The 24,111-nt window shown below is 41.4% G+C and overlaps 1 protein-coding gene across 4 annotated transcripts in view; it reads left to right on the top strand.

The window, feature by feature from the left end:
- Positions 1-24,111, top strand: part of MYOF (myoferlin) — a 148,149-nt gene that overhangs the window by 68,056 nt on the left and 55,982 nt on the right. For all 4 annotated transcript variants that reach the window (XM_031461393.2, XM_031461392.2, XM_010974292.3 and 1 more), the window contains 8 exons: positions 1,190-1,314; positions 2,252-2,368; positions 10,009-10,186; positions 11,654-11,778; positions 14,012-14,118; positions 16,484-16,676; positions 17,861-18,016; positions 20,876-21,007. In XM_031461393.2, the coding sequence (XP_031317253.2) occupies positions 1,190-1,314; positions 2,252-2,368; positions 10,009-10,186; positions 11,654-11,778; positions 14,012-14,118; positions 16,484-16,676; positions 17,861-18,016; positions 20,876-21,007 (1,133 nt within the window). The remainder of the gene's footprint in view (positions 1-1,189; positions 1,315-2,251; positions 2,369-10,008; positions 10,187-11,653; positions 11,779-14,011; positions 14,119-16,483; positions 16,677-17,860; positions 18,017-20,875; positions 21,008-24,111) is intronic.

Below are 24,111 nucleotides of genomic sequence, written 5' to 3'. Positions count from 1 at the left end.
TCACAGAGATAAACAACTATTTAAGGTTCAAAAATTAAAATATAAAGTGACGACTTATGGAAGTCCAAAATGCAAAGGAACCTCAGAGAGGTGAAAAAGATTGCAAACTACATGTATATACAGTTTGCTCAACTGTTTATTAATGGGCATTCTGCTCACCTGTTACTCCACATTTACCTTTCTGCCTTAGTTTTAAGTACAGAGGAAAAGGCCACAGAGGTCATCTGGTCAACCTGTCATCCATAGAGGAATGATCTTGACAATATCCTGAAAGACAGGCTGAAATCATGACGTTAACACTTCCTCTGTCCCCAGGGCAATCTGTCCTGTTGTTTGACATCCCTAATTCACAGAAAGCTCTTCCTTACATTGAATGAACCAAAGTTGTCCACCTGGTAGCTCCCAGCCGTGGTCCTTCCCTTACTTTTGGAAGCAAGTCCATCCCTCCTCCATATGGGAGCCATTCAGATGACTGGAGGCAGCTCTTGCATTTCCCCATCTTCACCTGCAACTTCCCTTTGACTCTGCTATTTCCTTACACTGCCTGCAGTGCCCCTCACTGGGGAGTAGTCTTGCTAAGACCAGGTAGCAGAAATATGGAGCATATTGGATGCTCATCAGAGATAGAATGCCATGAATGGAGACTTCGTGTTGCTTGTGAGTATCACATGGCCATAACCATAGGCAGGCAGTTGACGGTTACATATAAAAATTTTAAATGGCTTGTATTTTTAACAGCATCTGCCAGATTTATACTAACTACTTGAGACTAAATGACATTTTTGAGGAACAGATGAACTTAATCTGACACATATCATTTAAATGACTTTCCAAAACAATATAATCTTTACTCTAATTACCAATGACATGTTTACTTCAATGCCAATTATAAACTTGCAAAAAATGTGAAGAACAACTTATTATTATTTTTTCACTTGAATAGCATCATCTTTATGTAAGAATAACTTAAGTTTACCTGAACTAACCCTCCCCAAATGTTTTTTATTTAATGTTTTATAGCAATAATGAGGGAACTGTGGCAAGTCTCACAAATATCTAGAATTTGCACTAATACGACTAACGCACAAAATGGAGGAAAACAGTCTCACCCAGCTAACTAATAACTAATACTTATTTCAACAGATTGAGTGTTAAAAGCCTAAAATCTAATGATGATGTTATCTCTCAGCAAATACAGGAGAAACAGAGGTGGGCTTTGTTCCAACTTTTGGACCTTGTTATCTGAACCTTTACGGAAGCCCGAGAGAGTACACAGGATTCCCAGACCCCTACGATGAGCTAAACACGGGAAAGGTTAGTTCTTCTATTAGGGTTTGTTATTAATGAGCACTGATTAATGTGGTGCCTTCTTCTAATGGTTATAATTAAGTCTCATATTTAGGCCTCCCCCCCACCAGAAACCCACCAGGTGACTGATCAAGTGTTAAAGGATCGAAATCTCACGTTCCTCAAGTCTTAGAATGCAAGAACAGGCAAGGGTCCTGGAGACCACCTAATTTGGCAATTGTAAATGCATAGCATGGCCATTCCTCCAATCCTACACTTAGGGCCAGTCATCAACGTTGGCTGTTTCCAAAAAGCAAATGTACTACCTCAGAATTCTGTTCAACGCCATGTTCTATGAATTTACCAAATAACTGGAGGTGACATGCTTGAAATTACCATCCCTGATCTGATCCAACCTCTTCATTTTATAGATGTGGACATGGAGGCCTCGACGTGGGAAGTGGTCTTTCTACCACATTAGAAGCCCAAGTAATGTGTATTAGTTAGCTCCCAAAGTGCAAGAAAGGGACTGAGGTAGAGAGAAAGCCCTGGGGGTGGGGGTGGGGGTGGGGTCGGGTGGAGGACTGGCTGTGGAGGTGGAAACCACCCCTTCCTCTCCAGAGGATTCTGTTGCCAGCACTGCTGGGTATGGTGGGAGGAGTATCTGCAGTGAATCCTCACATTCGGCCACACCCAGAACACCTTCCGCTTTTATTTCCTGGCTACTCTGACACGCCCTGGTTGCCAACATGGCATCCTCCCTATTCCGAGAAGAGGAGAAAAGAAGCCAACTTAACACAGTTTTTTCTTTCTGATACCAAAGACCAGCTGAGAGAGTTACCCACTGATTCATTTGGGGAACGAGGAACTTTTAAGTTGTAGCTGGATTGGCCCAACTAGAGCGACAGAATCTTTGGACTGTCATTCATGCCTGCAGGAATAACCCTGTGCTGTTGCCTTTCAGGGGGAAGGAGTTGCCTACAGAGGCAGAATCTTGGTTGAATTAAGCACACTTCTTGAAAAGACACCACCAGATAAAAAGCTTGAGCCCATTTCAAATGATGATCTGCTGGTTGTTGAGGTAAATGTTGGAGTGTGGACAGCTGGTATGGAAACGGTATTTTAGGGGGTTGGTGGTGGGCTGGCAGGTACTGGCCTGCCTGGTACTGGCCTGCCTGAGCAAGTGGGGCTGAAGGGGGTGTCTGGGGACTGAAGGTCAGCTGTGGCAGAGGTGGAGAGAGACCAGAGGCATAGCAAGTGCCTCTAAACACCCCCTTGATCTACCTCGCACAGCCCTGTGTGCGGGATGAGACTTGCTTCACCTTTGGGGTGTTAATACCCTATTGAAAACCAGCAAGAGTGGTGATACCCTCCAAACTGAAGGGCCTGTGTTTTAACTGGGCTTGGATGTGTCATGGGGAGGTGGCCACTAGAGACATCCCAAATGGTAAAGGAGCCACCCTAGTCACTTCCATCTTCAGAAGTAGCTGCCATATCTCAGCTTCCCAGCATGTGAGGGCATGTCTATATTAATGCCCACACTGCAGCAGCTCTGAGCCCCCATCATGCCTTGAAGACAGGAAGTCTTCAAGTTCACCTCCCCAACTATTTCTTTTTCTTGTTTTTAATCAGTTCTTTGCCCTCTATAGAGACAACTTGTGCATAATACCCATGACCCATGTGGCAAAGAACCACAGATGCAATTTTTTTCTAGTAAATTCACATGTCAGTGTAATTAATTCAAGGCAATAAATATGAAAAGAAGAATATTCTTATCAGGAAATGGTTAAATGCTCAGTTTTTTCCTTGTCAGTTAATTGACATCTGCAGTACAGATTTATTAGCATATGTGATGGAGAGCTCAGTATTAAATCAATCCTGTCTCTGTTGCTCACAGAATTATTTCCAGAGCATTCTATACCATTATTGTGGTTGTGGTTATTGGGTTTTTTTTTTTTAATTTTACTGAAGTATAGTCATTTTACAATGTGTTAATTTCTGGAGTTGTTTTTTGATAAATCATGCTGGTTTGTTTGTTTATTTATTTTAACTTAAAAAATGGGCATACAGTTGGCATATAGCATTGTGTAAGTTTAAGGTGTACATGTGTTGATTTGATACACTTGTATATTGCAATATGATTACCATTGTACTGTAAGCTAACACCTCCATTGTGTCACAGAATTATCGTACTTTTGAGATCTGGTCTCTTAGCAACTTTGAAAGATATAATACAGTATCATTGACTATAATTACAATGCTGTACATTAGCAGAACTTAATTCATCTAATAACTGCAAGTTTGTACCCTTTGACCAACATCTTTTCAATTCCCCCAGCCCCTGGTAACCACCATTCTACTCTCTGCTTCTATGAGTTCAGCTTTTTTAGATTCCACATATATGTGAGATCATACAGTATTTGTCTTTCTCAGTCTAACTTATCTCACTTAGCATGATGCTGTCAAGGTCCATCCATGTTGTTGCAAATAGAGGATTTCCTTCTTTCTCCTGGCAGAATAATATTCCATTGTCTATATATACTACCTCTTCCCGAACTGTTTCTGAGAATCCCAGGTTGATGCTTACATGTTCTAGAAATCTGAATAGTTTGTTGGAGCAGCCCAGCTCACCGATGCCCCTCTGCCTAAGACCTCTCTTTGCTGGGTTCCACCCCTCCACCCTCCCACCAACAAGCTTCCTCAGGCTGTTGCCCTCTCCTTCACCCTGCATTCCAAGTAGGGGATAGGGCCTTCATTACATCAGAAACCAAACAGCAACTTTAAAAAGGTTTTACTACCAGGTCAGGGACAAGAGTAGAGAAACCCCATGAAATGGGTACCTTGAAGTGGCTGCCAAATATGGCTCAGACCGGCTTTCTGGGTCTGTTACAGTTGGCCTTCCTGTCTCCCTCCAGCCTGCCTCCTTGTGGCAGATCTCGGTTCTCCATTTGCCCCAACCTCCAGTACCGCCCCGTACACGTCATCACCTTGGAGTCCACATCCAACTGCCACATGTTCCCAAGCAGACCAGGGCTTTCTTCTTCCTTCTGGTAGTGTCATGTCTGCCTGTTATAAGATCTGACCCTTTCAAGATGACTCAGCAGAAGAATATGCATTGCCTTTAGAGGAAACTCTCCCTTCTCCCCTAGAGCACTGTGGCCTCCTCATTGACTCCTAAGAAGACAATTAATTTTATTAGGAGATTAGAATCCAAAGCAGTGTATCCTGGATTCTTCAGTCTTGGCATGTTTGGAGCATCAGTAGTCCAGTTCTTCATAAGCTGCACAGATATCCATCCAGTTCCTCTGTTTTCCCTTTAAAAGGAGAAGGTCAGCTGCACATTCTTCCTGAGGTGGCCTCTATCCCCACCCTGCAGCCCCAGGAAAGAGCACTTACATCACCACAAGAACAAGTGTAACTTCACTCAAGGGAAGACACATTTTTCCCCCAAAACTGGCAAAGATGAAACCATAGTCCTATCTAACATATACACTTAACAGTTTATTTCACCAAACAGAACAGCTGAATTCAGGTTATTTAAGTTGTGAAAGAACTGTGGCAGGGATTTGCTTTATAGTAACATTTAAGATCTACCCAGGGAATTATCCTAAGCAAAGCAGTGGTCTGCCTGAAATGTGAATTCACATCTCTTCCTAGAATCAGAAATTGCTTACAGTTTTTAAGTCACAGTTTTTCCAGTTTTTCTACCTTAATGTATCCAATAAAAAAAGTCTTAGGCATATTTTTTGCTGAATCAAGCTCTTAAACAAGTGGATAGAAAGGCCAGGTTATTACAATAACTCATTAGGAGATAACTCTTCAAGAAATGAATCAAGTTCCTCTCCGTCACCCTAGTCTTCATCCCGTCCCCCACCCCTGCTGATATCCAGACACGTAAATAGTACCATCCGGAGCAGCTTGCTCACAGTGTGAACGCACTCTGTTGGAACTTGTGATGCCTGGAAACCCCAGCTATTGTCTTAGAGCTCAGACCCTCCAGGGTGAGAGGAGGGTCCTCTCGGGGCTTCTGCAGGTGACTGCGAGTTCTGCACAGGAAAATCTAGAACGACGTTATGGAATCCTGGCCATGTGGACGTGGCAGGGCAGAGCCAGGCCAGCCAGAGGCGGCGTCCACGCCTCCCCGCATGCCTCCCCTGCATACTTTCTTCTCTTCAGTAACAGGTGGCTTCGGCTTGAGTACCATCATTTTTTCTAGGCCCTGACTTAGTCCCCAGATATGTTTCATATTTTTTTAATTTAAAAATATTGGGGGGAGAAGTAGGTAATTAGGTTTGTTTGTTTGTTTGTTTGTTTATGGAGGTACTGGGGATTGAACCCAGGACCTCACGCATGCTAAGCTGCTAAGCAGGCACTCTGCCACTGAGCTATACCCTCCCCCTGTGTTTCATAGTTTTGCTCCTTCCCTTCCCTGATATCATCCTAGGTGGTTCACAAAGAAGAAGTTATGCTGTATATATAAGTCTGACTAATACAAATAACTTCCTACTTTGTGATTTTCATGCAGCAATTTAAACCAAACCTAGAATTTCTGCAGCACTTCGGAACCATGGATGGTTCAGCGGGGCTTAGTTTGTGGGTAGTTAAGGGGACTCCTGACAAGTGACAAAAGTCCCCCAAGCCCCTCTCTACCAAAGTGACTGTGGACTAAGATAGGGAAGTTTTAAAATTTGAGATGCCCAGGCAGAACCTGTGGAAGATGGGGTCCAGATATTAATAAAAACTCTTCAGGTGATTCAATGTGCAGCTAAGATTGCAAACCAATGTTTTAGATACTCTCAATAAAAGATGGAGAGTCAGAGGGATTTCTGATGAAATCCTGTTGGAGGTTTTAATTGTCCCGTGTCAAAAATTCTTTAACCAAAATGGAGATTTTTGTAATAGTGGGAGGTCCTGGCATTCTTTAAGACAGCAAACTACAGTCACTGTCAGATGTTCTTAAAATGGTCCTCAAGAAGTTAAAAATAGAATTGTCATATGATCCAGCAACCCCCTGCTAGCGATCTACCCCTAAATAATTGAAAGCAGGGACTCAGAATGATATTTGCACACCCATGTTCATAGAGGCATTATTCACAATAGCGAAAAGGTAGAAGCAACCATGAATCCATTGATAGATGAATGAATAAAGAAAGTGTGGTATATACACCCACACCCTTAAATTAATTAAACAGGGAGGCCATTAGACAGAGGTGACTCTAATGTTTGGGAGCCTACGTAAGCACACCAAAACCTAGGCCTGGAAATGCCTCAAGATGAAGAAATCAAAACCGAAAGACAGATCATAGATAGCCAATTAGGTTTTCCCAAATAATGCAACCACTTAAGCTGTAGCCAATCAGATAATCTCCTTGCCTGCCTTCTCTCTCTGCTCCATAAGTCTTTTCCTTAGCTTCTGTCCCGGGAGTGCTGCTAGCCACTTGTGTTTTGTTGATGCTCAGTTCCAATAGATGTTTGCTCCAATAAACACTTCTTAAATTTTTTTAATTAAAAAGTTTTAATTTTTGTATTAAAAATTTTAAACATGCCTCAGTTTCTCTTTCAAACAGTACAGCGCAGTATTATTCAGCCTTAAAAAGGGAGGGAGTTCTGATATATGCTACAACACGGCTTAACCTTGAGGACATTATGCTACGTGAAATAAGCCAGTCACGAAAGGACAAATATTGTTTGATCCCATTTATGTGAGGTACCTCAGAGTCGTCAAACTCAGAGACAGAAAGTAGCAGGGAATGGGAAGTTAGTGTTACTGGGTACAGAGTTTCAGTTTTCTAAGATGAAAACAGTTCTGTGGATGGATGGTGGAGACAGTAGCACAGCAATATAATGTGCTTCATCACATGAACTGTACATTTAAAAATTGTTAAGATGGTGAATTACGTTATGTGTGTTTTACCACAGTTAAAAAAAAAAAGTTTTAAAAATAGTTGTTTGAGTACTTCCGTAAATGAATGTCCACGTTCTTGCATCATATAAGGCAGAAGACCCACCCATGATTGTGATTCACTTTACAGAATGAAGGTCATGGTCATGGTATGGATGAATAAAAAAGGAAAGGAAAATCAGTTCTAAGTATTTTTCAGGGATCGAGTAATTTTTACTAGCTTTTTAGAAGTCAAAGATGTCACTATTTTGCTACTTAGATGGTGGTACACAAATTGGTAGCAACAGGAAAAAAACAAATACAACAACAAAAAAGTCATCATATGCCAAAGATGGATAGCTCTGTGACCTCCACATCTCAAATTGCAGGACTACAGAGCTGAGAGTTCCTTCTCTAGGGGGTTTCAAACGAAACTTGCTATGGTGAGAAACTTGTCAAGCAATTTGAAAATTATCATTCGTGGGTCTCACAAGTTTGTCAGTGGAGCACATAGTTACACTCTAGTAACTCAGATGTTCTCACCGCCAAGCTGAGCAAGTGTATACAGAGACTGGGTACCACAGGGATCAGGAGCAGACTCTAGAGGTGGACAACGTTAAATGGCAGAATGCCCATGACATAATGAGGCGCAGCAACTTAGACCATCGCATGGCTCTGTTTGCCTGAAGAAGGCAAAGTGCCTGAAGACCAGTGCGAATGTGATCCACAGAGAAGGATTTAGGCCAAGATACGGATTCAAAAGGCTTTATGTGCCCAAATGGAGAAAATCCTGATGGGCTCATGGTCATTTCTGTGAGGCTGATAGACACTCACCATGGTCATTGTTGGCCCTGTGTTCAACTCCCTCGCAGACACATACACTCATTAAGCCATTGGAAAAACAAAGAACAAACAAATGAAATAACAAATGATGGAGGGGATGTGAAGAAAAGGGAACCCTCATGCACTGTTGGTAGAAATGTATATTGGTATAACTACTATGGAAAATAGTATAAATGTTCCTCAAAAAATTAAAAGTTGAACTACCATGTGGTCTAGCAGATCCACTTCTGAGTACAGGGATGCCTAGAAGATATTGCAGGTTTGGTTCCAGACAACCGCAATAAAGCAACTACTGTAACAAAGCAAGTAACATGAATTTTTTGGTTTCCCAGTGCATATAAAATTTATGTTTATGCTATACTGTAGTCTGTTAAGTAAATAGACTAATAGCATTATGTCTGAAAAAAAACAAGTTACACACCTTAATTTAAAAATGCTTTATTGCTAAAAAATGCTAACCATTATCTAAGCCTTCAGCAAATTGTAGTAGTAACAAGAAAGATCACTGATCACAGATCACCACAACAAATGTAATAATGAAAAAGTGAAATATTGTGAGAATTATCAAACTGCAGCACAGAGATACCAAGTGAGCAAATGCTGTTGAAAATGGTGCTAAAAGATGTATTTGCTAGAGGCAGGGTTGCCATGAACCTTTAATTTGTTAAAAACACAATAAAGAAAAGCACAGTAAAATGAGATATACCTGTATTTATCTGAAGAAAACAAAAACACTAACTAAAAAAAAAAATGCATCCCAATATTCGTAGCGTTGTTTACAGTGGCCAAAATATGGAAGCAATGTAAGTATCAATCTATCCACTGACAGATGAATGGATAAAAAAGATGTGGTATATATTGATATATATACACACAATGGAATATTACTCAACCATGAAAACGAATAAAATCTTGCCACTTGCAACAATGTGGACAGATTTAGAGAGTATTATGCTGAGTGAAATAAGAAAGAGAAAGACAGATACCATATTATTTCACTTGTATGTGGAATCTAAAAAAATAAAACAAATGAACAAACATAACAAAACAGAAAGAGACTAATAGATACAGAGAACAAACTGGTAGTTGCCAGAGGGTGAGGGCATGGGGGCATAGGTGAAAAGGTAAATGAGATTAAGAGGTACAAATTTCCAGTTACAAAATAAATAAGTCACAGGGATGTGATGTACAGCATAGGGACTTAGTCAATAATTATTCTAATAACTTTGTATGGTGAAAGATGGTAACTAGACTTATGGTGATCATTTTCTAATGTATAAAAATATCAAATCATTACTTTGTACACCTGAAACTAATATAATAATTTAATTATACTTCAATAAAAATAAAAATTTAAAGTACAGAATAAACTTTAAAAAGAAACCATGTTTGATTTCTATTTCAGAAAAATAAGTTTACCTAATCTCATTTTAAAATCTGACAGTCTTTATTTTTGTTTGTGATTAGAAAATTACTACTTAAATGATTCAAACTATTAAAAATGTATAGTTTAGAGAGTAAAGTTAGCCATGATCCCTCTACCTTCCCCAATATAACTGCTGTTAATGATTTGATTTATATTCTTCCAGACTTTCTTCATGCATATGCCAATATTAAAATGTATATTTGATGGGTTCACTTAAAAATATACCTTTTTTCCATGTTTGTACTTACAGGTCTACCTAAGTCTTTTAATGAACTTTCATTCCATTATATGGACATAATGTAACTTGCTTGACCAGTGGCCTATTGACAGATAGTTGCATTGTTTTCATTTTTTTCCTCTCTGTTCCAATCAACTCTGCAGTGAACATCCTGGTACTTCTTTCTTTGCCCACTTGTATGTGTACAAGGGGAACTGTTTGATTCAGGTCATTCTCTGCTGGCATTTAATTCAGCACTAATTATTGGGTTTAGAATTACATCTGCTAGAAATCCACATGTAAATAAGAGCTAAAGAAGTTTCACTGAACCCTGTGTCTCCCCATACTTTGTAGAAATACCAGCGAAGGCGGAAGTACAGCCTGTCTGCCGTGTTCCATTCGGCCACCATGTTGCAAGATGTTGGCGAGGCCATTCAGTTTGAAGTCAGCATTGGGAACTATGGCAACAAATTTGACACGACCTGTAAGCCTTTGGCATCAACCACTCAATACAGCCGTGCTATATTTGATGGTAAGTCCGCCACGGGCCATTCTCTCCTGTACACATTTACGCCAGGTGCATCACAGGATGAGAAGCATGCAGTGGATTCTCCCTCCAGCACCCATTATCCCCAGCATACGCTTAGTGGGAAGGAAAAGGTTGAATGGGGAAAAGAGGTGGCTGGAGTAGAGGTACCTTCGAGAAGGGTCAGGCTCTTTGCCAGGGGCTGAACCCCAAAGTCCCCTCCCATGCCCAACATTAACTGCCCTAGTCTTCTTTTTTCTTTTAATGGAGGTAAAGGGGATTGAACCCAGGACCTCATGTGTGCTAAGCACGTGCTCTACCACTGAGCTGTACCCACCCTTCAACGCTGGCTCTGTTTTATAAAGTCACAAGATGCTGACTTGCTAAATACTGGGCTTCCCCTGAAACAGCTCCTGCCCCTGCCCACTTCTGCCCCCAAATCATTCTCAGAATGAGTAGTTGAAGTGGTTGGGACTCTAGCTCAGGCCCTGGAAAATCAAGCTGCTGGTCTTCACTGCATTACTCCCCAGCACTCTGATCTTAGCCACATCACTTAATTCTAACCTTCAGTTCCTTCATCTTCTCCAGAGTTGCCATGGGGATTAAACAGCTGCATTTGAACAAATGTGGATGAGAAATAGTCCACCTTTTAAGGAGCTTACATTCTAGTGTATAAAATAAGTCATAATAGAAGACAGAAGATGAGAACGCCCTAATAAAGATGTCAACAAATGGTTTGAGAGTATACAAAAGGGAGAGAGGAATCCTGATCAACTGTCCCAACAGTGTTGCCATAGTTTTTGCTAATTTTTGTGCAAGTAGTGTTAAAATATAAAGTGTGCTGGAAAATGTTGGCTAATGATTCTTAACCACTACAAGGCTCTAAGTAATACCAAACCCTATTTACCCAGTTAAGGCTTTTAAAAAACAGAAAATTCTTTTTTCTTGCCCCACTTCCACCAAAGAAATATTTATTTAGAATAACAGTTTTCAGGGACAAAGACGTATAGTCTAATCTCCTGTGTTCTCTATATTTTCTGCTGCCATGTTATTTTTTTTTTTAGTTAAAAATTTTTTTTTTTACTTATTTTCTCAGTGGAGGTACTGGGCATTGAACCCAGGACCTCATGCATGCTAAGCATGTGCTGTACCACTGAGCTATGCTCAGCATGCACCCCACCCTCTGCTGCTGTGTTATGTAATCATCAGTGATGTACAGATGCATGATCCTGAATCACCAAAAGATCCTGAGATTATCGAACTAGGTTTACTGGGTTCTTGTAGAGAGATTTTCAAAACAGGCTGAATGAATAATAACTTTCTATTTATCTCTCAGTTGCTTAATTGAATAAAATTAAAGAACCAGACCACCCCCAAACCATTCCCTAAGCCTGTGATTAATCAGCAGTCCAGTTTGCACATCTCCTTAATAAAAGTGTCCAGTGTTCACTGACCCTCCATGTTCTACACCAGGGAACTACTATTACTACTTGCCTTGGGCCCACACAAAGCCGGTTGTTACACTGACTTCATACTGGGAGGATATTAGTCATCGCCTGGATGCGGTGAACACTCTCCTTGTCATGGCAGAACGGCTGGTAAGTTTATCTTTTCCACATTTCCTTTTCACCAAATAATGAATTATGTATTAGCTAGAATGGAGGTTAGGCCACTTGCTATACCACAAGACCTCAGAATGAAATAGTAAGCAAGATGAAAGCTACTTCTTTATGAACAGTTGAGGTAGGTAATCCAAAGCCGGTAAGGAGTTTCCATGGCACTGGGGACCCAGGTTCTTTCCCTCTTGTTGCTCTCCCGTCACTAAGGCATTGTCATTGTCTGCGTGGGAGAGGCAGCTCACCACTTGACTCACCCTTCGGCCTTAAGGAAGGAAAAGAGGAGGAGAAGATGACACAGGCCTTTCCCTTCAGGGGAAGACCCAGAAGTCACACACTAGATTTCTACTCATTTTGTACTGGCCAGAACACAGTCAGACAACCACATCTTACTACGGGGGAGTTGGGAAATGCAGTCTTATGCCTGGGTAGGCATATGTCCAGGTATCAGTTCTCTCACAGTGAAAAAGAGAGGATGGGTAGTAAAGGAGGGGGACAATTCATAGTTTCTGCCACAATTTGTACATGGAGTGTGGTGTGGAAAATGGTTCATTCCAATAGAAATGTGCAACCCTTAGAGCTTTGCTGTTAAAGCAGTAAAAATCTCTACTGTGGGAAGAAGTGGGCTTAGAAGAACGAGAGCCTAACCATTTCCACTCTTGCAGAAGACTAGAGGAATCTTCTTGTTTGGAGGTTGGGGGGTTCCCTCTGGTAGGAACTTGCACAGATGTGATATCTGTGATTATCCATCTAGTTGACATTGCTGATGAGAAGGAAAACATGGTTGGGATATTTCTAATTAAGTCAAAGAAAGTAAGTTATTTATAGCAGATACTGATAAAATCCATCTGGTATTAGTGTTCTGATTTCAAATTATATTACTATTAATTTTTTCTAAGACCCATCCTCTGTCAGGGCTGGACCAGGACATGTGTGATTCCTGGAATATACTTGATCTAAGACTCCATGGCAAAACCTAAAAATACTATTTTATGTTATAAAGACAAAACTGGAGGAGGATTGTACATTTCACTTAGGCATAATTGTCCACATAATAAAGCTACAACTGATACGTAGTGTGGTTGTAGTGTTAATTTCCAATCCCCCATATTGAGGGGTTTGGTGGAGAATCGGTCACACGTCTGTTCTAATTCTATCTGGGGGTATTTTTCAGCTGTTTCATCCTCCTTCTTATCAGCTCTCCATTGACCAGGCTGCTCTAATACCATGTGAGTCTGAACAGGGCGATGGCTTTCCAGGATCAGGATTTTTTTATAATCACGATGGGCTCTCCCTTAGTCTCTCTGTTGGCAGATGCTCAAAGTGACACAGTAATATGTTCTGGGCTTATCTTGTACTTTCTGTGCTCCAACCCTGGAATCACCTTTTCCCCAAGGAGCCCTGGTTCCCTTCAGTGGGAATGGAGCATAAAGAACAAGGTCTGGGTATTACAGTGCTCCCTACTACTGGGATGTCATTGCTTCTAGGCCTTCTTGGCAGACAAACGTGCACAAATTTGCACATGTACATACACATGTATATACATGTCTATATCTGTCTGTATACTAAATGCATTGCGTTTGTAAGGATAACTCCAGTTCCCTCCCAGTGTCACAGGGTTTATTCTAATCTTCCCGATTTCTATATTTACAATTCACTTCTCCAACAGTAAGAATCTGGCTTCCATTATCCTCAATATATTTACGCATTTGTTCAACCCTAAAATCCAGAGATAGAGTACTGCAAAAAACAAGCCAAATTAGTGTGATACATTTAGGGTTCTTTCCTCCAAACTGAGGGAATATAGTAAAAACAGTGTGCTCAAAAGCACTTGGGTTAGTTCAGTGTAGTTATGTTATTCATCTAATGTGTAGTTAGGTTCATTTGTTTCTGTTTTATAGTCCATTTTAAGGTTCCTTCCACCATCCTTGTTGGTCGTTCTTTTATTGCCTTTTGAATACATAAAATATTTACATGGTTTCAAAGGTCAAAGCTGTATGAAGAGGTTAGGTTGTCTTATTACTTATATCAATGTTGATTGCACTTGGAAGAAAAATTGTACTAAGCTGTGGTGAGCATTATTAAATGCAAAGAAAAAAACACTGTTTTTTCTGTTAAGTCTTTTTGTGTATTTTTTTCTTGAAAATACAAGTTAAACCTTTACCGGGTATAATGCACAATTACCAATTGTTTCCTCCCTTTCCAAATTCTTCAGCAATCAAACATAGAGGCTCTAAAATCAGGGATACAAGGTAAAATTCCCGCAAGCCAGCTGGCAGAAATGTGGCTGAAGCTGATTGATCAAGTTATAGAAGACACCAGGTATGATGCTCTTGTTCGTCCCTCAGAATTCCCAACCACACTCCCCTTCCTTAAACTATTAAGACTAGAAGAGCCTTTAGAATTTTCTAGCATTTGCCTGAAAAATGAATTTGATTTAGTCAGGCTTCTCAAAAGGCTGTCCCTGGGAAAAGTCTCTGAATCATCAGCAGGAAAAGCTCCACTTTCCGATTTGGTGCCAATTCTAAAGCAGCCAGGGAGGCTGAGGCCCCACGCCAGGAAGCACGTCCTGTGCAGCCTCAGGCAAGGGAGGGCTGGGGAGCGAGTGGGTCCGTGCCTCTGCCTTCCAGCAGTCCTTCTATGCCCACCGCCCTGAGGAAGGAGATGCCTGCCTCCCACAGAGCCAGAATCTGGGGGTGGAGCATCGATTTCACCATTCAGAACAGCGTTCCTAACTCATAAACACACTTTTTAGAAACAGCCGTTTTCTTTGCTCTTTTGCTGGATGCCTAACGAGCACTCTGGCCAAGCCTCCCTTCGATGAAGCCAGAAGATTCGACTCAAGCCAGAGAACCTTTCTGAACTGACTTGGGGGAACTTCTCAGATCTCAGAGTATTTGGAAATCAAAGGGGGAAGTGATAGTTCCAAACTCATTTAAAATATTGGCTCATAAAGCAGTGGACAGGGAAGTTCTAAAAGAAAAGCATGTTGAATACTTGTTACCAGCATCAAGAACCAGGGATGTTTTTTTTGTTCGCTCTGGGCTAATGCCTAAGTCTCCCAGTCTTCTTGTGCCTTCCAGTGGTTTAGTTAGGTAACTGACATGTAGCTGAGCTCAAAGTTCTGCTGGCTCTTGTTTAAATTCCGAGAATTTATATTTGGGTCTCCTTATTTTATATTTGAGAAAGTAGAGGCCCGAGGAGGTGAAATGACCCATCTGAGGCCCAGAGTGGGGTTTATGAGCGTAACTTCTCTTCCTGCTACACACTTCCCACAGTCAGCATCTATTTATCCAAGGCCTTATGTGTGACTTTTGAGCTAGCAGTTTCCATGTATATTTTTGCCTCAAAAAATAATTTCAGGGACTTCACCCTTCCAATGCACGGCCATAATCACCAAGGTAACCAAACAGAAACATTGGGTAGTACCTTTTTTTTAAACATTTTTTATTGATTTATAATCATTTTACAATGTTGTGGGTAGTACCTTTCACATAGAAAATGTATGTGAATTTTTAAGTGTGCTAAGCAAGACCCAGAAACATCTATTTATGCTGTTTTTAAATAATCAGTTTTTGAAGAATCAAATTGATGTAAACTGTTTTTGAAGAATCATATTGAATACTTTTCAACTTCAGGTTAACAGGAAATTTGTGTTTAAGGGAAGTCAGCTAGGATTGCCTTCATTTAAGAAACTGGGTGAGATTCAAACCAGTGGAAATTCTAGATGGAGACAATGTGAGTAGAACTTCCCAGAATAGGTGACCACCTTACCCTGTGGCCCCACCAGCTGCTCTGGTGAGAGGGAGGCCCTGGCAGAGAAGATTAATCCTGGGCCAGCTCAGCTGTTCTGGACTTCTCCTTTTCAATGGGAGCTTGGCCTGCACAAGTGGTTCTTAACCTTTGGGAACTAATGGGCCCCTCTGAATATCTGATGAGATGATGACAATGATGCTGCAACATTATTTAGACTTCACTGTGCAATTGCTCTAAATATTCTCCATATATTCATTCATTTATTTCTCACCACAATCCTGAAAGGTAATATTATTTTCCCACATTTGAAGATAGGAAAGCAAGAGATTAAGTAACTGGTCAAGATCACAGAACTAGTTAATGGTGGAGCCAGGATTTATACCCAGATAGTCTGCTCCAAAGTCTTCATATGGTCTTCACCATGATGTCAACACAGACATACACTTTTCTTTGTCAGTTCCAGGGATTCACAGATCTCTTGAGGCCCTCCCACAGACTGCCTAGGGTTGTGCCCAAGTTAAGAATCCTTTGGCTAAATGATCTCTGATGTCCCTTCCTTCTCCTTCATTTTGTGAGTCTGTACAATGATCATAGGAAGCAGAAGAAGGGAAGGCCAGTTCCAACTGCTGCCACTGTTTCTGTCTTCTTTCCAGTGACTCCATGGGCTTCGGGTCAAACCCAAGGAATTGCTTGGGAATTTTCATCCCTCTGCATTCCCCAAGAGAGTTAGGAGAGTCTGTCTGGCAGGCATGTTTTGCCAAAGCCAGATACACTCAACTTTAGCTTAAACCTGGTCACATTTGTGAAGTCTATTAGGAAATTGGTGTGATTTGCAAGATCGAAACCAACCATAAATGAATTTGACTGTTCTGAAGCCTAAAAAGCTATTGTGCAAATTCTGTTTCTTTCTTTCTCTCTCTTTTTTTTAAAGGTACACGTTACCTCTCACGGAAGGCAAAGCTAACGTCACAGTTCTTGATACTCAGATTCAAAAGTTGCGATCCAGGTCTCTCTCCCAGATACACGAGGCAGCTGTGAGGATGAGGTCTGAGGCCACAGAGGTGAAGCCCACATTGGCAGAAATTGAAGACTGGCTTGATAAATTAATGCAACTGACTGAAGAGGTAGGGCTTTTAAACTACATGAATGTCACCCAGTATGGAAGAGGGATGCTGGGAAATGGCATCAGGGATAGAGATGGTGGTGGGAAAATCTGGTACATTATCCTGGATATTGAGCAGATCTGACAGATGAAGAAATCAAGGAGCTACTGGGCTACGATTCTAATGGGTGAACATCACTGAGGTGAGGGCAGAAGAATTTTGAGTTGGTCATCCTGAAAAGGTCTCTAAAGTGAACAAATCATTACCATCATCGTGGTACAATCGGAGAATATTTTAAGAAGAGTGATAGTGTAGCAGATCTGTGTAGTATAAAGGATTAAAATGCTGACTTCGGTTGAGGTTGAGAAGACCTGACTTTGGATCCTGGATCTACCACGTATAGGTGTTCAACCTCTTAAAGCCTCAGTTTCCCCATATATAAAATGGAGATAAAAGTAGTACTCACTGCCCAGCATTGTTTTGTGAAGATTAAAGAAGACAGAGAGGGTAAAGGAGTTAGCACAGTACGGGGCACACACTGAGTGCTGGATAAATGCTGGGTGCCATTAAGCTCTGTGGATTAGAGAATAAGGGAATAGAAGACCCTGCCCCTGACCTTTAGAAGTCAGGAGGGGGAGGGTGGTAGTCATATGTTTGTGGGAGAAATACATTTGAAAAATACATATGTGATTACAGGTAATTTTTATTTTCTACTTTCTATGCTTTGGTATTTTTAACATTTTCTATAGTGAACTTATATCGCGTTTATAATCAGAAAAAAGGTTTAAAAAAACTAAATATTTCATATTTGGAAAATATCAGATTGTGAGATAGAGATGCTCTGTCTGCGTCCTATGAAATATATGAAACCAGTAACCCCTTGACTGCTGTGGATGGCTTTCTTTAAATGATGGGCAAGATAAAAGGAGGTATTTCCCCAAATCCCTCTCAGAGCTGTGTAGGTAGGGCTTTTGGCAGGTGAAGCTCCCCTTCTGCTTCCCTCTATTCCCTTTGGCCTGTCACAGGCTGCCTGCCAGCCCTGCAGGCTGTGGTCCTAGAAGATGTGTCAGGAGTTTGGGCAGAGCCCTAACCACAGTGTTTCTTTGCTAAGTGAAGCCCCGAGGGTCCAGCGGGCAGGGTCTTTGGTGTCTCTGCATATAGACTAACTCTGGCTTTGCTTCCTTTTCCATCACCCACATCACCAGCCTCAGAACAGCATGCCTGACATCATCATCTGGATGATCCGGGGAGAGAAAAGACTGGCCTATGCACGCATTCCCGCCCATCAAGTTTTATACTCCACCAGTGGCGAGAATGCATCTGGGAAATACTGTGGGAAAACCCAGACCATCTTTTTGAAGGTATGGCTTCATCAAAGCGTAATGCAAAACCCATTTCCCAAGAAGGGCTGCTTTACAATTTACTGGTCATTGAACAGTCAGGGCAATCGTGATAGATTTCAGCCCATTGTGGCCCTTCCTCTAGGGTGGTAATTCCTAGCGTGGTCTGAGGTCTGCTGGCATTCCATCAGAACACTTCATAGAGGTCTCTGTGACACTACTATTAATACGGCATTGTGAATGCTTTGCTTTCTGGCATGAATTTTCCACCTACTTGTCTCTTGCCAAGCAATGCCTCTCCTCCCTTTCCTTCTAGTGAGCATTTGGGAAATAGAGAAAAAGAGAAGGTAATATACATAGTCCATGGAATCTATGCCCTAACCAAGTGGGTCCTCAAATTGCAAAATTTTGAGAATTACTACTTTAGGGCAGGGGTTCTAAACATTTTTAGAGTCACGGACTCCTTTAAGGGCCTGGTGAAAGCTCCTGGCCCTCTCTTCCAAAAGAATGCACATCTCATAAATCCTTCGCAGGACCCTGGATTAAGAACTTCTCTTGAGTGATTAAGGAGAACCAGAGAAGGGCCTGGGGATGGAAACAGATCTGAACCGTTGCCAGAGGCAAGTTTGACAACCCTCTCCCTGGCAGACTCCAACTGAGTTCCTTGGAATTTCAGGGAGAGGAATAAAAATCAAGACGAAAAAAGCCGTCAGGGGAGAGTGTCCTCTTAAAACAAGGAGCTATCTGCTAACTTTTAATAAATGCACTCGTTGCTCTTTAGTTAAGAGGGTGAAAATAGAACCAGAGTGATTATCTTCTTTCAAGTGTCTCTTGGTGGAATAAATTTTACTTAAGATAGAACCACAATTATAATTGACCTCAGCAACGCGTGGAAGCAAACTGAGTAATAAATAAAACTTCACAGGGGGTGGGAGAGGAGGCAAAGCGGTATTCTCTGTGTTAGGGTTATAAAAATCAGTGGATAAACAGCAAAATGCTTTTAAGAGAATGTTGTATGTATTGACTGATTTTGTTAATCCTCATTATCCAGTTTAGGAAGCTGTTTAATTCAGTGGGCTTTTTTTATTGGTCTTGGGACCCCTTTACACTCTCAAAAAAATCACTGAAGACCTCAGAGAGCATTTGTGTACATGGGTTACATCTATCAATATTTACTGTAATAGAACTTATAACTGAAACATGAAAATATATTCGTTAATTTACTTTAAAATAACAATAATCAACCCATTATAGATGACCATAAACTATATAATTTTATAAAATATAACTGTATTTTCTTTTAAAAATCAGAGAGGAGAATGATACTTTTTTTTTTTTTTTAATTTTGTTTTTTCTCTGTTCTTTCAATTTCATTTGGAAGAAAGGAGGAGGGATCCTGGCTCATTTTGGAACTTTTTTTTTTTTTAATAAAGTTTATTCATTTATTTTTTGGTGAGGGGAGGTAATTGGGTTTATTTAGTATTTATTTATTCTTAGAGGAGGTAATGGGGATTGAACCCACGACCTCATGCATGCTAAGCATGCGCTCTACCACTTGAGCTATACCCTCCCCACCCCCCGCCAGAATGATACTGTTTTACAATTTTTGCAAACCTGGCTTCACAGAAATATAACCAGATTCTCATAACTGTTTCTGCATTTAGTCTGATGGAGTAAGTTGCTTGGGTGAAGTATATGAAGAGAATCTGGCCTCACATAGATACGTGTTTGGATAAGGGAGTATTTTAATAACATTTTCAGATAATTGTAGATATTCATCTTTGATACAACACCAAACTCAAGTGGTAGCTTTTAAAAGGTTAATTGCAACGTGGAATCTGAAACCATATCAGCGAACTTTTCATTCTGTGCTACATCAAAATCCATTAGTTTGTCTTGTACTTTGAATGCCTCTTTTATCCAGGCATGATTTTTGTACCATTAAGCACTCATCATTTGGAAAATATTCGTTTGCTGAGTTATGTAAATCTTCCTAACGTTGACACATTTCATCATACAATAGAAAAAAATCACATTCATTAATATCACTTGTAAGAAAAGTCTTTATGGACTGGGAAGCTATCAAGCTTACCCACCAAGAAAAACAAATTTTCCAAAATTCTCATTTTAACTTGAAACCTTGAAGTTTATCATTGGCAATAAAATACAGTCAGTTCTTGTCCTTGAAATGATAAGCTCGCTGTATTTTTATGTTCAAGAAAATGTCTGCCCCATATCCCAGTATGAATAACCGTATTTGTCAGCAAATTGCTGATTCAGGTAGAAAAGATATTTGATTTAAAAAGAAAAAGGCTGGATCAGTCCACAGCTCAATTGCATTAGAGTTTTTTCTCGAGACATACACTAATATGCAGCAGGATTTCATCACACAAAATTAAAAAGATATGTACTCAAGGGTCATGATTTAATTGGATTAGTCATTTTTACTGCTTTGTCAAGGGAATTCATAAGTAAAAACTGGCATTTTGTTTTCTTCACTGAGAGCGATGAAGAAAACTGTTACCACCCGTACAGTTTGGCGACTGCCTTGATTCCCGCTGCAGTGCTTGGCGTTTTATGCGCTGTTGCTTTTGCACCGTCAGTGCAAATGTCAGTACAGTGGAAAAGGCAAGTAACACCTTAGTATTATTAGGAAAATAGTTTTGACTCATGAAAAGGTCTCAGGGACACCCAGGGGTTCCTGATTTAGTTGTTACTTTAAACTTTGCGGAAGGGGCATTTGGAAATATTTTTAACTATGTGAGCGAAATTTGACTGCTGAAAGCAATGATTAGATGTTCAGTCTGCTTTTGGCTTGAGCTTAAAGTCACAGCCGTGCTGTGCCCAGCATAACGTGTCATGTTGTTGTGTATCTCACAGTATCCGCAGGAAAAAAGCAATGGCCCGAAGGTGCCTGTGGAGCTGCGTGTGAACGTCTGGCTGGGCTTGAGCGCTGTTGAGAAGAAGTTCAATAGCTTCGCAGAAGGAACATTCACCGTCTTTGCTGAGATGGTACGTTTAATGACATCACTGTCTTTTCCTCTTTGTGGGGGAGTACTTCTATTTTTCAACCTAAGGGAAAACATTCAGATGTCAAACCAACCACTGCCATAATCACTACCTCAAATCCCATCCAAGGGTCCTTAACTAAGGGGAGAGGGAAAGATGGATTGGAGGACTTACTGTCTACCTTGGGACACAGCAGAGTGACTCACACACAAGCAACCCAGGAGTGAAGGCTCTTGAGAGTTGCAGATCTTGAGAAGCCTGCTTGGGGTTGGGTGTCTTAAACCACAGAAGACTCATTCCTCGGTTAGGGGAAGCCTCAGAGGCGTTTGTCCAAGGACAAGGAAAATGCCGCCTGAGTACTTCAGAAATAAGAGAGATAATTTGTAAATCCTTCACTAAAATTAAAAATCCACATAGTTAAAAGTTTCATTAGAGTTAAACCAATGAAAATAATTTTCATAAGCTTTTACAGCTAAAAGCAAAGTCATTTGATTTTTTTAACCATATACTCTGTGTTTAACTCGAAGTGCTTATTTATGTAAATTTATTAGATGTATTCAGTGGCTCTCTTCTGACCATTTTCAGATGAATTCTATCTTTCTATAGATGGGCTTTTGTGCTCAAATAATTGGGGAGAAGACTGTCTTCATTCTAGCCAGATGGTGAATGTGCTCCTGCTGCCCACCACTAGCCTGACCACTGGTTCAGGATTGTGGTTCTGATCTGCTTGCTGGGTGAGAAAACCCATGGTCATCTTTTAGTTTTGCTTTTTATTTATCTAATAGTACCCAGCACATAGTAGGTTCCTATAAATAAATACTAAATAAATAAATACATGGTGGCAGAATTCATCCATCCATCCATCCATCCATCCAAGCTTTCAGGCAGTGTTGGCTTTACGCCAGGCACAGGGGCAGGTGCTGAAGATGATGAAGAAGCTACACCCTGTCCTCAAGTATCTCATAATCTATTGCAATGATTGTAAAACTAGGTGTCTTGCTAAACAGAATCCCACCCAGAGGATTTCTGATTCTGTAGCTGAGTTAGAGATTGGCACCTGCTGTGATTCCAATGTGAGTGGCTACAGGGCATCGTGGACCACTTTGAAAAACAGTGAAACCTATGGGAGGCACATACAACATTGTTAGAATGCAGGCTTGAAAGTGCAATTGGAGATAGAGGGTGTGCTGGTGGATGTAGATGTCCGGTCATCAGGGCAGTGGGGAGAAGGGGCATCAGAGCACATGTGGGAGAGACTTGCTCCTGCATGCCTGTGGGATTTCTTTGCATCCCCCTGCCCTCCAGCTCTGTGGCTGGGCCTAACCCCAGAGAAACTAGCACTGAGCAAGGATCCACCAGTGCAGGGCTCCCTTCCAATGTTTCTCATTTCCAGATCCTTCCCTACAGTGAATGAACTTGAGTTTCAACTCATGTAACAAGATGATCCACCCATTTCAGTTGTTTTGCATGACTCTAAGTTCCTCCAAATTCTAACAGCCTGTGAGTACCAGGAGGGGCACATGAACAACAATAATAGAAATTTCACTGGTTCTTGCCTTCCTGTGCTGATACCAGACCTCAGTTCTTGCAGAATTTCCGCCCCTCTCCCTGCCCACCCCCCCCACTCCCCCCACCCCCCCAGTTTCTGGAAGTCTGTGCTGCCTCACTTGTGCTAATGGTCCTGCCCCACAGCTGCTGGTTAAAAGCCTTGGCCTCAAAGCCACGTGAGGCACTAGCTCCACTGCAGCTGATGCCCTCTTGTCCATGCCAGGGTCCTTACCTGAATTGGACTCCAGCCCTGCTGGCTTCCAAGCAGGAAGAATAGGCCCGAATTGCTCCTCCACTCTGTGTCCTTGTCACTTGGAAACCAAAGTAGCCATTCACATGCCCCCAAGTCTCACAGCCCTTTCTGATAACAGCTCCTGTAGCTGTTGCCCAAAGCTCAGAGCAGCATCTGAGACAGGCACTATCCAGTCTGCTTGAATCCAGTTTCCCCATCAGACCCCTACTCAAACTTCTTCCCTCCTCCTCCAGGCAAAAACTTCCATGCTGCTTATGCAAATCATCTTCTCAGTGGGCTCATCAACAGACAAATGGAGATTTCAGCTTGGACACAAACAGGGACTCTTACCACTGGCAGATCTGAACTGTTTCAACGGTTGAAACAGTGACAAGCAGACCACTGTAGATTTATACATTCTAACTCAGAAAGAAAGACTCTGTAAACCAGAGTCTGTGGTTGCCATGAAACCTGCTTCCAGAAAGGTCTTGGTCTACCCGCCACACTCCAGAGGGGATGAAGGCTCAGAACTTTAAGGGCACACAAAGGCTGGGTGCTCAAGGATTTCCGTGTTTCAGATGGGGTCTTTGTGGACTGCGTGGGAAATGTACCCCAAGCTGTAGGCAGTAGACTTACAGATAAACTTTTACAAGACTGCACATCCATAAATGGAAGACTTTTTACAGGTATCTAAAAGGTTAGTTTCAGAGAACGATTTGGAGCCATTCAGAATAATGGTAGAAACAACTAGCACGACGTACCAGTTTACAAAAGCACTTCCACAACCATTTGTACGTTTGAGGCGGGAAGCCCCATAAAAAGACTGGCAGGACCCCTATGCAGGGCCGCTGCTCTCCTCCCACTAGCGTCCAGTTCCCTGGCCCAGAGGCTTTATGTCACTTTTTGCCTCCAAAGCGGCTAACTTACACCTAGAATTCTATTGGTTCCCTGAGCTCACTTTCCTTCACTCCTAATTGGTTACTACTCTCACTCCTGATTGGTCCACTTCCCTAACTTCTGATTGGTCCATTTGTAGTACTTCATTTGCATGGAGCTCACTCCTGATTGGGCTATTTCTACAAAGCTTGTTCCTGGTTGGTCAATTTGTTGTACTTTATTTGCATATGATGTTGCAAAGTGTAAAACTGACAGCCTATAAAAGGCCTGTGTAAACCTACAGTCGGGATCCAGAGTTTGAAGTGTTAACTCCTGTGGGTCCGCTGGCATGATAAACCTGAGTTCTCCAACTCTTTGAGTGCTGTTTGGTCTCTCGCCCAGATCCAGGTTGCTGTCACACCTGAGCTATAACACCGAGCTGTAACACATT

The sequence above is a fragment of the Camelus dromedarius genome, chromosome 8 (assembly GCF_036321535.1).
Source record: "Camelus dromedarius isolate mCamDro1 chromosome 8, mCamDro1.pat, whole genome shotgun sequence".
Classification (NCBI taxonomy): Eukaryota; Metazoa; Chordata; class Mammalia; order Artiodactyla; family Camelidae; genus Camelus; species Camelus dromedarius.
This window is presented reverse-complemented; position numbering and strand designations above follow the sequence as displayed.